Here is a 15675-nt window from a genome sequence, read left to right on the forward strand (position 1 = left end):
TAGGTCCCAGACTAGTTTGTTGGTTGGCTTCTTCATCTTCTTGGGTTCCTGAGAGCCCTAAATATTGAGTGTTAAATCTCAAGGTACTTCTTGTAGCATTGGTGTTGTTTCACTAGACCCAGCCATGATATAGTAACGTAACATTCAATCATTCTCAATGGGCCACCACTTAGAAGACTATTCTTAAGATGTCCCCTGTTTGCTAAGCTAAACTTTCCTTTGGTAAGAAAAATTCTCCAGTCTAAAAGAAAATAAAGATTAATCTGTACAAAAAGGGTCATCTCCATTTCTTCCCACAGATGCCTCCCAACTTTGAAATAAAGCAGCTCTATATTTTGTTGATTCTGAATTCCTTTCTTTTTATCTGTTGTTTATCCAGTGACTTCCATCCAGCTCCTTCGGTTTCCCTTTCACTCACCCAGAAATACAGAAGGCCTAGGGAGCCTTGTTTACTTTCTTAGCCACCCTTCCATTTAATAGCACTGCTATCCTTGAAGGTGGTTTATCTTTCCATTTCCTCCTGGTTAAATCAAATAATGTGTTAAAGTTAAATTTCTTTTGATTGAGGACAAGTTCACCTGTCACCTAAATTCTTTTGAGAAAGGCAAGTCAGCATAACCATGGTCATGGGCAGCTCCTAATCCAAAACAACTCCATCTGCTTGTATATTCTGTGCAGTCTGCCAAGGTCATGACACTTTACTGGGTTCTGACTTGGCATGATCTGCACAATGCTCTGCTGAATTGAAATAATGCTTCTTTTAGCCCAGTCTCTTGTCTTGCCAGTAGCACCAATGAGAATTTTGTGGGAGAGTCTGGTAGTTGAACTTAATGTCATCCTCTAATGTTACCTGTCTTCCTAAGTCCCTGCTTTTGTCTCCATCATTCGTTGTCTAATTCCCTTTCAATAGTCCACTTTGGATCTGCCATTAATTCTTTGAAATTCTGAAATCCCTTTTGGATTTACTGTTGTGCTGTGTAATTCTTGGGGGTAAATAATCTGTTTATTGTCAAATACATTAAAATTGTCTTAATTCATTCTCTAGAATATCTCCTATGAATTGCAAGCGAAGTCCTCTAGTTATAACACTGTGGGATTTGGGGAAATAAATTCATCTCAAGTTTTCACAACACAATATTCAACAGCTGCAAAGGCAAGAAAGACAAAGCTGCCAGGTCATCCCCAGGAAATCCCAAGACACATATTTTTATCATTTGCATTGTTATTTACATAAATGTGTATGTTCCATTCAAAAGGTGCTGACTCCAATTATGTAAAATAAAACACACAACTCCTCTTGATCGGAGGGTAGATAATCATATATTCCAAGCTTGCTTGCCTGCCTGCTATCCAGTGCTTTCTCTGGCTCCTCTCTGTTTGCTCCAAGAAGTTTCCCTCCTTTATTCCTATCCATTAATCATCATCTTTAATCAAAAGAGTTACCATGTAGTTGTAAGATTGGAGTTGGCTCCAAAATATCATTTTTCCTAATAGGAGCTCACATTGAAATCCTCTGTTTTCCATCAGGGTTTCCACAGCACCTTTCCTCCCACAGTAGCAAGGAAAGATTGCTCCCTGGTTCAGCGTGGGGCACCATAATTAGGACATTAGAAATCATACTGGGTCCAGGTTACAGGCTTTCGCCCAACAGAAAGTTTCTTGCAGTGAGAAAGAAGTTAGGGCAGATTAACCACAGGTTTCAATTAACCATCCCAAATACTGTCTTCCATTGACCCCTATAATTAAAGCTTGACTTTGCTTACATTTTCAGCATCATTTTTTCCCTGCAGGTGGATGGGTAACAGCTGACTGCAAAGTGAATTCATTAGAGTACTTCACGGCAAGAGCATTAAGCCCAGAAGCCAGAGCTATGGGGAGAAAAGAGAGCAAAATTATCCTGTGGGAGCAATCCCACTCAACCGGAGACAGTCCTGCTGTCACTGTACACCCTCTTGCGAACTCTGCCTGGCTGGGGAGGGAGATCTGAGAACCACATAGGGAAATATCACTGAACCAAGAATGGTCATACTGCATTTGAATTTCTTCTGCCTTCTGAAAAGCATTCCAGAAAGTCACTCTCTATCGTTTTTATACTGCCGTTATTGTTTGGGATCAGGTCTAGGAAAACGTCGAGTTAACTCAGGGCTGTCTATTGGATCGAAATGAAATTTAGTCAAAAGAGACCCTCTGGGATTAACTGACTTCTGACCTCAGCCTTTTGAAATGGCTTCTTTCTGTCCCCACAAAGTGGTGGGCTATTTAGAATCTATATAAACAAAATCAAAATAGGTGGGGCTGGAGGGGACAGAGGCGGGGGCAAGACAGTGAATGTTGGAGCAGTTGCCAACACACTTCCCGATGTTCAGGGAATGTTCTGTTTATTTGTTGTTTTAATCTGTGGGCCAAATGATACTCCTCTCACTTGAACTGAAGTCAGCAGAGGAGAAGTGCAGATCTCACAGAAACTCAGTCCCAAGAAGCCTGGGTGGCTCCCCTGCTACGCCTGCAAAACGTCAGTCAGTCGTGCTGACAGCACGGGCAGGAGGCTTCCTATTCAGCCAGGATTTCACACTCCGCAGGCAGCTGCCTTGGCAGGACTGGCCGCCAAGGCAAAATTACCAGGAATTGTCAGGAAAATAGATTCATTTTCTTTGAAAAACTGCAAAAATTCCACATAATCCTAACTTCTATGTGGGTTCTGCCCACATAAATCTGTAAGTTGGAGAGAAAAGCCCCATTGAAAGAATTTTTGTTTAACTTGCCCCAAACATGGCTATGTTTCATCCTAGTCGTTGGATTGCGTGTGGTCCGGAGGTACACTGCTGTATCAAAAGACAGGAAGGTGGCAGGTCTCCCAGGTAGATTGTGGTTCTTCTGTTAAGATGTGCCTGGAAAGTGTCCTTGATATACTCACCAGAGTTCTACTTCTTTTCCTGACATGTAACACTACCTTCTACAGCTCCCGTTTCTTGAGATAAGCAAATTGAGGATGTGTTTTGAAGCCTTCTATGTGTGTTGCTTTTCATTTATTCATTTATTATATTCATTTGCATAATTTGTTGAGTGCTTGGATACACAGTGAACAGAATAGGTTTTTTAAAATCCTTGTTCTTATGAATTTATATTAAATTATTTAATCCTGGCGACAGTCCCATGAGGCAGGTACTATTATGAAGCCCTTTTTTTTTTACAGGTGACTTGCTCAGAGCCATATAAACAGTGAATGATAGAGCTAGGATTTCAACCCAGGCAGGCTGGCTCCAGAATGCCAACACTCTCAAGCATCTGGCTCTCCACAATCTGGTGGGACTGATGGGTGTGATTTCAGGTTCAAGAGAGTAGCAGTTCAGGCAAAAACCTATAATTTTGCTTCTAGAGGTGAAGTATTTCTTCTTTCCACAAGATAGTTTAAATAACTAATATGCTCAAAAGTGGTGATACTGTGGCTGGATTTCAGAATATGCCACTTTGAATGAGATGAAGGTAAAACAGCACGCAAATCACACTGACTAGCTTAAAACTGGTTCTGTTCCCTTAAAGCAAATTGGTAATTAATACAATCGTTGAGTTATTTTGCAGAGCTGGTACTGAGCATATGCCCCCCTGGTCCTCAGGATGAACTCAGAACCAAGAATCTTCAATCTATGAACTCAAATAACAGAATCGTGCCTACTAGAGACCTTTAGGAAGTGAGAAGTCCTTCAATAAGGATGATCTGGTGCCTAGACCAAAAATGAGCAAATATAAAACTGACCAATCAAATTCCACCAGCCTGGAATTCCTTTGTGCTTTCTCTTGCTCCTCGACCCTATACCATAATTGGCTAAGATCCAAAACCCTCCAATCAAAACTTGTCCTGCCAGCATTACCTCATGTTTTCCCTAACCCTTTAAACTTGTCCAGACCCCAGATCAGGGAGATGGATTTGAGCAGTGCCTCCTGTCTCCCATGAGTCAACTCAGCAGCGAATAAATAGTTCTTTCTTTTCTCAAAGGTCAGTGTTATAGTTTGGGCTCCTATTGCACATAGGGCAGTGGCCCCTTGCTCAGTAACAAAGGAAACTGATAAACAGCAGATTCAGGAAATGTCCTCTGCCGTCCCCCTATTCTGTCTAAAAGTAGGATATAAATTTCCCTTTATAAAAGTAACATGAATTTGTAAAGGCGTCTTCCTCTCCAGTTCCAGGAGAAGGACTCTTAATCACCAGAGATGACTCTTATCAATACAAAAGGCACCAACTTGATTATGCATCATCAACCTTGCTAAAAAAACTCTTCTCTTCCATTAACTTCCCCCTTATATTCACCTTTTCACAATTTAATGCCACAAGAAGCCCAAACTCCTTTTTCTTTCTCTTGTCACTTCTCCACAGTTTGTCACTCTTTGTTAAAATGGTATATAAACACCAGCCATAACTGCTTCTTTGGGTCTTCACTTCTTTTCTATTCAGGACTCCTTTTTCACAGTAATAAATCTTTTCTCCTATCTATCGGTCATTTTGTTTTTCAGTTTAATTTGCATTGTCTCAGGTACTGAACCCACTGAGAGCAGAGGAATGACCAAAAGCACTGTCTTTCTTCTAACAAGTTCTGATAGGCAGTGAAAGGTGAGTCAAAAAGCCGAGAAATCTGGATGTTAAGGGAGTTGGGGACAACAGCATTGGGATGGAAGTGGAGGCAGAAGCTGAAGCAAAGGAATCTCGAATCAATATCTCTCATTTCAACAGTTTGCCTAGGGCAATGTCTTTAGGGATAACCAAATAGTTCAAAATTTGGATTTTACCAGCCACTTCTATGATATCTATTTGATTATCTTACCCAAAGAGCTCAAGACAAAAATAAATAACAGCTAACAGACTCAAATTGTACTGTTCAACAAGAAATGAATTTATTCTTACTTTGCCAATTGGCTTCTCAATCAGAGGGCTTGTAAAGCAGACTGGAGTTACGCTGCTGTACATCGAAGTTTTCCATTGCTGTTCCTATAAGAAAAGAAACACACAGAGAAAGAATCCATGAACTTGGCTGGCTGTCCTACTGTATGGAGTCATTTCCTTGTTTCTCATGATAGTGCCTAAAGCACTTAACAGTTGTCACTTGAAATACCTGAGTCAGCATTTTCCCAATCCGTGCAAACTCATTTAACCTTGTGCAGGGACATATTATAAAACCATTTATGATATGTTGAAGGAATTCATACACACATGTTGGCAAAAGTGCAGAATATTTTCAGCCTAATCTGTTAAGGTATCTTCATAGAACATAGATCAGACTATGCGAATTTTTTTAAAAAATAGCTTTACTAATACCTCACTGCATAGAAACACTGACCACAGTTAAACTTCTGGTTTTCAAATCTTTGATTCTATATGGGATAATATCCAACATTCTCTACCTGCTTTTTAGAACCCTGAAAAATGTGGCTTTTTCTCACCTTTTTGGCTTCAGCTTCAGTTCTGACTCATGATTTAATCTAAACCTTAAGACATATTTGGTCAATGCATTTTTTTTTAACAGAGTCTAGTCTATGTTTTTGTTTTTGCTGTTCTCATTTTCTAAAATATCCTTTCCTCAATATGTGCCTATGATGTCTTACCTGTGCTATATAATACCCAGCTCAGATTTCCTAAGAAATGTTTTGCTGTTTTCCTCCACTTCTGACTAGAGTCAGAATAACCTTCCTACCACAGGATCCATTGCTATTATTAGAGTACTAATACTCTCTGCTGGGAATGTGAGTAATGGAGGACGGGACTCATGTCATAGTTATCTTTGGATCCTTCACGATCTGACATGCATCTTACATATTGCTGGGGTCTGAAGGTTTATGTCACTGCAAAGTCTTCATGTTGAAATCCTAATCCCCAAGGTGATGGTGTTAGGAGATGGGGCCTTTGGGATGTGATTAGGTTGTGACGGCAGAGCCTTTAGGAATGGGATTAATGTCCTTAGGAAAGATGTCTCAGAGAACGTGCTTGCCCCCTTCCCATGTGAGGATACGATGAGAAGTCTGTGACTGGGAAAAGGGTCCTCACTCGACAGTATTGGCCGCCTGGTCACAGTCTTTCAACCTCTAGAACTGTGAGAAATACATTTCTGTTGTTTGTAAGCCACTCAGTTTGGGGTGTTTTGTTACAGCAGCCTGAACAAACTAAGACATACATAAATGTAGGTCTTTTCTATTTAATGACTCTTTTGTCAGCGGAATCTTTCTTTATGTAGTCACTAATTTTTAAACACCTCACCAGATCTAGCTCTCTCCAACCCCCAGCTCTCATTCTCACTACACACACTTTTCACCCTCTTTTAGGCTTGTTAGAGGAGACAGCAAAAGGCTAATTATTGAAAAAATAAAAACTTAACTGTAGGTACCAATAACCCCATAAAATGAAAATGACCTTTAAAATTGAATCCGCTAGTATTGACTCATCCCCACCTCCTGCTGTCCATTAATTGGCCATGCTTCTTGAATGAAAGAAAGACTTTTTTTTTTAGTGGTCTTAGCAAAGGAATAAGGTATGACCCTGTGGAATCTCTACCCCTGCTGTTACTAATTATCTTACCCTGGTCAAATTACTTGTACTTTCCACTAGGGTGGCCCTGCCTGTAAATGTGGTTTGTGTTACTTACACACATCTTGCAGGGTATTTTGAGACTAATTGTGAAGATATCTGTGGCCTAGAAAGGCAAAGCAAATTCCTGGGGAAGAAGCCCTGCAGCTTAGCCTCAGGAGAAGCTATTCAAACCTCTAGCTTCTCCCCATCATCTGAAAATAGGAGTTATGGCTGGATTCTGGGTGATGTCAATTTCTATCCATTAGGAGTTAAAACAAGACCAGCAACTCATTTCACAGGTCATGTTCCAGCCATCAAAGTTTAATTACTATTAAACCCCATTGGCTCAGGTCCCTAACATATTAGTGAACGCCTGAATAAAAGTTCCAAAGCATCCAGTTACCAAAGCCCACCTCTCCAAGATAAAAAGACATTGAATGGCACCAGGGTAAAGGCCAAAATACATCCTCTTGAGACCGCAACTTTTTTTTTAAATGAAAATAACAGGTTCCGTGTTGATGATCAGGACATATGATTATGTTTCGAGGAAGTCAGTCTGTAGATGCAGTAGATGAATCTGAAGAACTCTGACCTTTACTCTGAGGCTAGTCTGGTTGCTATGACAACATGTAACTAGTTTTCTTAGGTTGTTGCGCAACCCAATTTTCTTTAGACTAAAGATTCCCTTGATACGTTTGCACTGGGTGTTCTTAAACCTAAAAACAATGCAGCAGTTGGAAAACATACATTTCTCACTTAGAAATTGTTTGGTGGGAAAATATGTGGTGATTCTGGGCCATACATAAAAGAGACTTTCTGAAAAACATGGGTTCAAATGCAAAACAGAGTCGTGAGGGGCATGTTGTTATTACTAAGTAGTGTTTCCCATTCCAATCTCCTCTCCTCATTTCAGGCTTTTCACACAGGGTTTTGTTGCTGTTGCTTAGGTGGCTGAGTTACTGGGTGGCTGGCGTTAACTACTGTTCCAGATCTAACTCACCATTTGATAAATGTGGAGATGGGGGTACTGAGGATGAATTTGGACAAAGTACAAATAATAAGGAATTAGAGAACAGGCAAGTCAGCCATCCTCTCCAGCTCTCTGCAAAATGAGGACAATATTGCCCCCTTATCTTTTTCCCGTAACAACTTCAGAGCACTCCTGAGAAGCCACAGAACTGCTCAGAGATCTCCACATAAAAGGTACCTGGTGTTACTTTTCTAAGATTGGATTCCTAAAAAGAGACCAAAGAAGTGGTTAAGGCCTTGAACTGTAATTACAACCCTCAGTGTTTATCCTGGTGCCTGAAATATAAGAGCAAACTCCTGGTGCAAAAGGACAGAAATAATCTAGGATTCTGATGGGGAAGGACAGACTCAGGGATCATTAGGTAGACTCAGTTAGATAACTGAGCAGCGAGATCCATCCAGGTGGCATCTGCTTAAGGCACGTCACTGGGCAGCTCAAACATTTCGATGACTCTGAAGGAAAGAATGCATTCTCTGTCAGAAATCTTGATTTTATACTCCACAAAAAATATGGGCATTGATGCCCGTCAACTGCCAGCTCTTCCTCCCCACACCCTGGGACCAGGATCAATGTGTGCTGTTTTGAAATAGAAATAGATTCTACCTTAAAGATTGCCATCCCTTTGTCCAGCCTCAACCTGTCACCCATTATACTTCCAGAGTAAAAATAACTGCACCTTCATCTGTAGAGCACTTTTCAAAAACTGCTAACACAACACTTTATTTCCCCCTCACAAAAAGCCACAAGCTGTTTCTAAGACCTAGGGTGTAGAAGGAGCTGTGATAGTTCAAACATTCGGTGGGAAACAAGGAAAGAGAACGTTCCTGAGAAAGGATGTGATACTGATCATTGATACTGCTCTGGCCTCTGTTCTTTCTAGCCCCCCAACCTGTTGACTGAGGCCAACCAATAGGGGTTGGGGCCTGCCCCACCCTTCCCAGCTGTTGTTCCTCCCCTGCAAGGGTCAAGCACACAGACAGGGAGGTGAGGTGGCCTTGGGAAGGGAGGAGGACTGGGTGGAGGGCAATTAAATGCTGACTCACTCAGGCTTGACCAGACTTCCTCCTTTTTTCCACACTCCAGTACAATTTTGGTGAACTTAAGTAAACTATGCATACTGCTATGCTTTCCTGCTTCCTTTTGGGTCATTATCACAGACCTACACCAGCTCCGGTATATGAAAATCCCCTCCCCTCAAAACTTGAGAACAGAAAACGAGTCACAGGGGAGAGCACACTCAGAAGCATTCCAATTATTTAGTTTTCTGGGCAGAATCCTGCTAGACCCTGACCCACTTATACATTCTTCAGCACCCTCAGTACCCATTTCCTTTAAATGCTCCGCTAAATATTTGCATTTAAATGTCCATTTCTTGGATGTTTTACATGCTGATTTAAAAAATGTCCCTTGTGCTTTTTCCTTCCTTCCTAATGTTTTATGCATCTTCAGTATCACCTGCACCTACCACAAAGCTACCATCACAAAAAAAACATTAAAACAAATGTTTTCGAAACACTCATGAACATTAATGGGACTTCTGAAAGAAGGAGGGCATTCTTGTCTCTGAGCTTTCTGCCAGTCTTTATCCAAATGTGTGTATATTTAGCTACAACATCACTTTGCACCACACTCACACATTTTCCACTTCACATCACGTTACATTATTTTCTGGATTGTTACAGAGTCTTTGGGTTTATAATATTTAGTAACTAAATATTATGTTCCATATATAGGATAGAGTATAATGTACTTGATATCTTGATAATTACTTTATTTCCATTTTTCCCTTTTTTGAATTTATAAAAATAGTTTTTTGATACAATTCACATACCATAAAATTCACCCACTTAAAGTGCACAATTCAATGTTTCTTAGTATACTCACAGGGTTTTGCAGCCGTACACCACAATGTAATTTTAGAATATTTTTGTCCTCTGCCAGAAGAAACCCTTTACCTATTAGCAGTGATTCACCATCTCTCCTGTCCCCTCCCCCAACTCTAGGCAACCACTAGTCTACTTTCTATTTCTGCCTATTCTGTACATTTTATAAAAAATGGTATCATACAAAACGTGGTCTTTTACAACTTTTGTTTGGCATAATATTTCCAAAGTTTATCCACGTTGTAGCATGTATCATTACTTCATCATTTTTCATTGCCAAAAACATTCCATTGAATGGATATACTACTTTTAAAAAAAAAAAAATCTATTCATCCACTTGCGTTGTTTCCACTTTGAGGCCATTATGAATAAGGTATCTATGAACATTCACGTACAAGTTTTTGTGGGGGACATATGTTTTCATTTTTCTTGGTTATACATATAGGGATGGAAGTGCTAGATCATAAGGTAACTCTATATTTCATATCTTGAGGAACTACCAAACTGTTTTTCCTTGTAATACCTATGGAAATAAACTTTTCTTTTTGTCTTTTGAATCACTTCTTTAGAATATGTTTCCAGGAGTGAGGTTCCTGTGTCAAAGATATAGATATTTTTATGGCTCTTATTACTCAGTATCCAATTATTGCTTTTCAAAAGGATTAGACTGGTTTATATAGCTACCACTTAAATATATCATGTATGTATGCATGTATGTACACACACACGACTCCTTTTTCTTTACAGCAAATTTATGAGGAAGATGCCACAATTAACCTCATATTTATAGATGAAAAACAGGTCCATAGAGGTTAAGTAACTCAGAGTCAGATGACCAGCTAAAGCAATGAAACACCCTTTTTATGGGCTTCATTGGCTTAAAGTGTCTGTACCCAATAGGTCCCTGGTTTCAATGAGTAATTGCTGACTATGTCTCTATCCTGTAATTTCTTCAGCTTGTGTCACAGTGAAACAATAAGCACAGAGTCACATGCACGGGATCAAATTTCAGCCCCATAACTTAATAAATTTGAGATCTCAAGTAAGCTGCTGAATCTTGCTTAGCCTCAGTTTCCCCACACATAAAACAAGATGATACCTACATCATAGGCTTATCTGGAGGATTTAAATTAAAATTTGGGTCAGCCAAAGAAACTTACATAATAAGCACTAATATTACATTTCATGTTAATGACATGTTTTATTGTGATTCTTTCTTGGTGCCCTCTTCAGAATGAAATATCAGGTATCAATGAATATTATAATTTTAATTATTTATTTATATTTTTATTTTATTTATTTATCATTATTATTTTTTTAATACACCTACAGTACCCTGTCTTCCTAGGTGGTCTCCCATTCAAGTACTAACCAGGCCCGATCCTGCTTAGCTTCCCAGATCAAACAGGATTGGGCATGTTCAGGGTGGTATGGCCGTAGACAGCTATTGTAATTTAATAAACAGATTTCCTCCTCTATTGTCCATTGAAAATTAACCTCTGAGTACTATCACTTAGCCCTGTGCAAGTTTTTAAGAATTTTTATATAAAACATTGATAAGTAATATAAAGGCTTATTAAAATGTTTCAATAAAAGTTGACAATTATAGATTTTGACAATTATAAAAGGTATAAATAGGTTACTTAGAAGTTTATCACATGAGTTTAAATAGGTATATTTATTATTTAATTTAAAATATATTCAAAACTTTCCATTATAAATCATAATTATAAATTTTAATTGTACTTAAAGTAAATCATACAAAGTCTATAAAACAAGAAAATATATTAAACATTTTTAAAGAGTAATTAATTATGAGTTAATAAAATAAGCATAGGCTCATAAAAGTAAATGCTTTTAAAATAAATATATGCCTGCTTCTGAGGACCTTGTAAATAATATAGTGATATAGTGGAATGTAAATGACATAGTGGATTGAGCCCTGGCCTCCTATTCTAAAGATGTGAATTTGAGAATGGCTTTAATGCTCACTTGATATATGACCTCTTCGAGGTTCCATTTCTTTAGCAATAAAAATACAGTATATAATTTGTTCTTTTTTTTTTTAGAAGATCAAATAAGGCAATGTATCTGAAAACACTCAACAATACAAAAAATTATACATCTCTTTGGACAGCCAAAACCAAGACGTGATCATTATACCATACAATGGTCCATTTACTTATATGATATGAACCATAAATTTTCTAGGAGTTCAGAAAATATATCAAGGAAAATGAAAATGGGATGCCATCTATTCAAACATGAGAAAACACCATACAGGAGAAGAAATAGTTCTCCACAGTTCTGATATGTCACAGGAGGTCAATTTCATGCCTCAAATGATCCCATAAGTATGGGCTCTAGGAGGTCCAAATACAAAGTGATCACAATGGAACTTTCAACAGAGGGAAGGGAGGGTGCTGGAATGCTGTAACCAGCATCTCTACAGATGGGGCCTGCTTGGAGACCTGCGGCAAATTTGGGGAAAGATATCAATGGGTAAGAGGCACATTATGGGATGAACTGTGTCTTCCCAAAATTCATATACTGAAGTCCTAACTTCCAGTACCTCAGAATGCAGAAGTCTGATGGGTGGCATTTTGTGTATCAGTACTGAGCAGGCCTTGGAGGTACTCAGGTGAATAAGATGTCATCTTACCCTTAAGGAGCTCTCCCAAGTCTAGTGGGGGAGAGAGGTAACCAAATAATATTCAAAAGAAGCAGTGCATAGGAAAGATATAGGTATGTATGCAGAAGAGGCAGTGGGAGCAGATGGAGGAGCATCCAGCCCAGCCAGGAGAGGAATTTGTGTGGCTGGGGGGCTTCCAGGAGGAGGTGGTACAGAAGCTGAGTATAGGACAAACAAAAGCTAGGTAGACGAAGAAGTAGCGTGGGGCAGGGAGTGGGAACAGGGCCTACGATATGAAAAGAGGTTTACAGTGTTTCAGAAAATGGAACTATTATGAGCTCAAGAAGTATGAAATAAAAAGAAGTGTTAAATTTGTATGTAAACCACAAATAATTTAGTGCTGTTAGATCTTACAAAGTGAGACATTGGTGGTGAGAGATGGTGCAGGAAAGGTAGGCAGGACACATACAATTCTTTTATAACAATGTTCAAGTGGGTTACTGGGCCAGCAGATGGAAGCATGCATTTGAGATGAGGAAAAACTGTAAGCTAGGCAACTATTTAGGTTGCTGCTGTCACAGACCAGGTGAGGTAGGCCAATGCCTGAACATCTGGACTAGCAAAGTAGAAGAAGAGCTAGAAGGACAGATTTAAGAAAGAGTTGTAATTAAAATCTTCAGAACTTACACATTGCTTGGAAATGGAGGTTGAACGATTACTTGCAGGTTTGTAGGAAAGAAGTGGAAATGAGAAGTATACACTCTTGATAGGACTCCAAGGGAAGGAAGGACACAGGAAGGGTGCAGGTGAGGTGCAAAGAGGGAGCTTGTTTGCATCAGGGTGTGCTAGGGCACCAGAAGGTACAAAGAGCACCCACCACTTTGCAGCTCTGATGTTAAATGTAGCATTCTTTGTTGTAAGTTTTGTACTTCATTTTAGCCTTAACCTGCCTTCGCATCCCAGTTTAAACTTTTTGCTGCTGTCAAAATTTTCTGCTCTCTCCCATGCATACACTTTGCTTATTTATTCCTCAGTTTTTTCTCACGCAGTGGCTTCCCCTTCTCAGAGACCCTGGATCCACCATCTACTAGCTTTAGAAACATGGGCAAGTTGCTGCACCTTTTCAAACCTTGAACTTCCTCATATAGAAATTTGATAATGCCCATCAAATAAGGTTGTTGTGCAGATTAAATGAAAAACAAAACAAAACAAAACAAAATACCAGGATCCCACAAAAGCACAAGGAAAGAAGCTATAATCTGGAAAGGCGTGAAGATTAGGGAAATCAGGAAATATTCACAAAAGTGGGAACCTCGCTTTTATCTACTTTCACTCATGAACATCTTTTCCTTGGACTTCTAGAAGATTCTCCATTCTTGCTCTCCTCAGACCTGCTCTCCGCACTACACCTGAGAGACTGAGAGATCTTTTAAAAAGTAAATTGAATTGCGATCCTTCTGCTCTACTTCTTTCCTACTGAAACCAAACACTTCAGAGGTTTTCTTAGATGCAAACTAAAAATTCATATTGGCCCTTGATCAAGCCTCTTCCTGCCTCTCCTTACTCAATTGAACCAGTTTCCTCCTTTTGGTGTCTTGAATGTCAGATTCTCTTCTGCCACAGAACCTTTGCTTATGCTCTTCTCTCCTCCAGAAAAACTCTCTCACCTCTGGGCATCCCACTCAACCTCCTCACTTCCCTTGCTCCATTACTCCAAAGCTCCCTTCAGAATGCAGCTTGACTGTAATTTCCACTGGGTTATATTTGCCATCTTCTATGTTATCATCCCACGAAGCATTTCTTTGTAACCCTTATCACGTTGTCATTTATTTAGGCATTTTTTACATACACTTGCGTGGTTTTTAATAAGAAAGTTCATATTATTTGTCTCCACTCCCCATGACTCTAAGCTCCCCAAGAGTCCAGGGCCTTCTCTATTCTCATCCATTACTGTATCCTCAAACTCTAAGACAGTACCTGGCACTTAACAAATATTTATTGAGTAAATAAATAAATAAATAGGTAAATGAGCAAATAGATGAATTCCTAAGGTAATTCTTAAATACAAGAGAGGGACAGGCAAAGAAAATGGGGTAGAGTTTTCCAGGAAGTAGGTTAATACTCATATATGGAGAGAGAAGAGCAAACAGTGTTGGATAATTGCATATAGGCTGCCTAGGAGGCAAGAGAGATGAGCAGGGCCAAACCATGAGGGACCTTGATTATCATGAAGATATGAAAGAGCCAGCAAGATATTTTGGGCAAGGAGCACCTGGACTGGCTATATACTCTGTAAGAACCACTTTGGTATAGGAAAGAATATAGTACAAGAGTGTGAGGCTGGAGGCTCAGAGATCAGGCAGGATCTTGAGAGCTGAAATAAGGTGGTGATATTTAGGGATATAGAGAAGAAAGTAGATTTAAGAGAATCAATCTATTGTCCTCATCACATATAATTGTTGAACAATATTAAAGCCTTTTTTAAAATATATATATTACTTGGCTCTTTGCTTGTGCTTAGTGAAAGCCCTTACTCCATATTGTGTGTGTGTGTGTGTGTGTGTATTATATTGTGGCATAGTCTTGATACTGAGTTAGTATTGTGTCTTTGTGTTCCCAAATAAAAGAAAGGAGTGGAGATGCCTCTGAAGTTTGGGTGGAAGATAGAAAAGTATCAATTAAAGGTATAAAAACTTGCACATTGATTGGGGATGCTAAGGTGTGATTTTATTCCATGATAAACATAGTAAAGTAAAAGATATCTTAATTTTCTCTCTTTGAAGCTAAAAGATTTCTCAGAGTTACTCTAATATTTTTAAGATGCACAGTCAAATTTCCAAACAATGTAGCCCTTAACTAGTCATCCTAAAAATGTCTTCTGTTACTAGAAATTGAGTGAAGTCAGTTGGCATAATTCTCCCAGGGAGCAGAGAAGTGGTGCAGTTTCAAGTGCAAAGGTTAAGGATGTCCCATCCACTGATCATCTGCACCTGAAATTTCTTTTCTAGGGAAAAGACATTCATTCTACAATTAATAGACTTATCAGGGTGATCACTTCATAAGGTATACAAGAGTCTAATCACTAAATTGTACACCTAAAACTAATATAATATTGAATGTCTATTAAAATATATTTTTTTAAAAATCTAAAAAACGGATTTAAAAAATTAAGAAAAAGCTTAATGTGTAAAATTCTGTGGGAGAGATGGCATGTTGGTTTTAATTCAAAATAAGAGAAAAAATGACTGAGGGAGAATAATCTTTTAAGATCAGGTTTTGATAGGAAATAGAGCAAAGAGAAGTAACCAATGATTGCAACTGAAATGGGGGGTGAAGTGGGGTACCTGATACTGTGTCTGCCCCAGCACCGGGTTCTGGGGTTCCCAGATCACATATTCTATGCTACAGTGATAAATGAGTCAAAAGCAGCCCTCCCCATTTTATTCTCTACTTTAAAATAGAAAACAAATTCCTAAAAATATTGTCCACATTATAGATTCTATACCATGTTATCCACATAATTTTAGGTATTTAAATGTGATTATGGTTAAAATTCTTAGAAACAGAAACGATGTTA

At 38.9% G+C, this 15675-nt stretch overlaps 1 protein-coding gene and 1 pseudogene across 2 annotated transcripts in view; both read right to left on the minus strand.

Moving 5' to 3' along the window:
• RASGEF1B (RasGEF domain family member 1B) overlaps positions 1 to 15675 on the minus strand; it is a 590398-nt gene that overhangs the window by 132488 nt on the left and 442235 nt on the right. For both annotated transcript variants that reach the window (XM_039845559.1, XM_039845560.1), the window contains one exon: positions 4898 to 4981. In XM_039845559.1, coding sequence (XP_039701493.1) covers positions 4898 to 4981 — 84 coding nt within the window. The remainder of the gene's footprint in view (positions 1 to 4897; positions 4982 to 15675) is intronic.
• On the minus strand, positions 10790 to 10908 carry LOC120588535 (uncharacterized; annotated as a pseudogene).

Source organism: Pteropus medius, unplaced genomic scaffold (genome assembly GCF_902729225.1).
Source record: "Pteropus medius unplaced genomic scaffold, Ma_sr-lr_union100, whole genome shotgun sequence".
In the NCBI taxonomy this organism is placed as follows: domain Eukaryota; kingdom Metazoa; phylum Chordata; class Mammalia; order Chiroptera; family Pteropodidae; genus Pteropus; species Pteropus medius.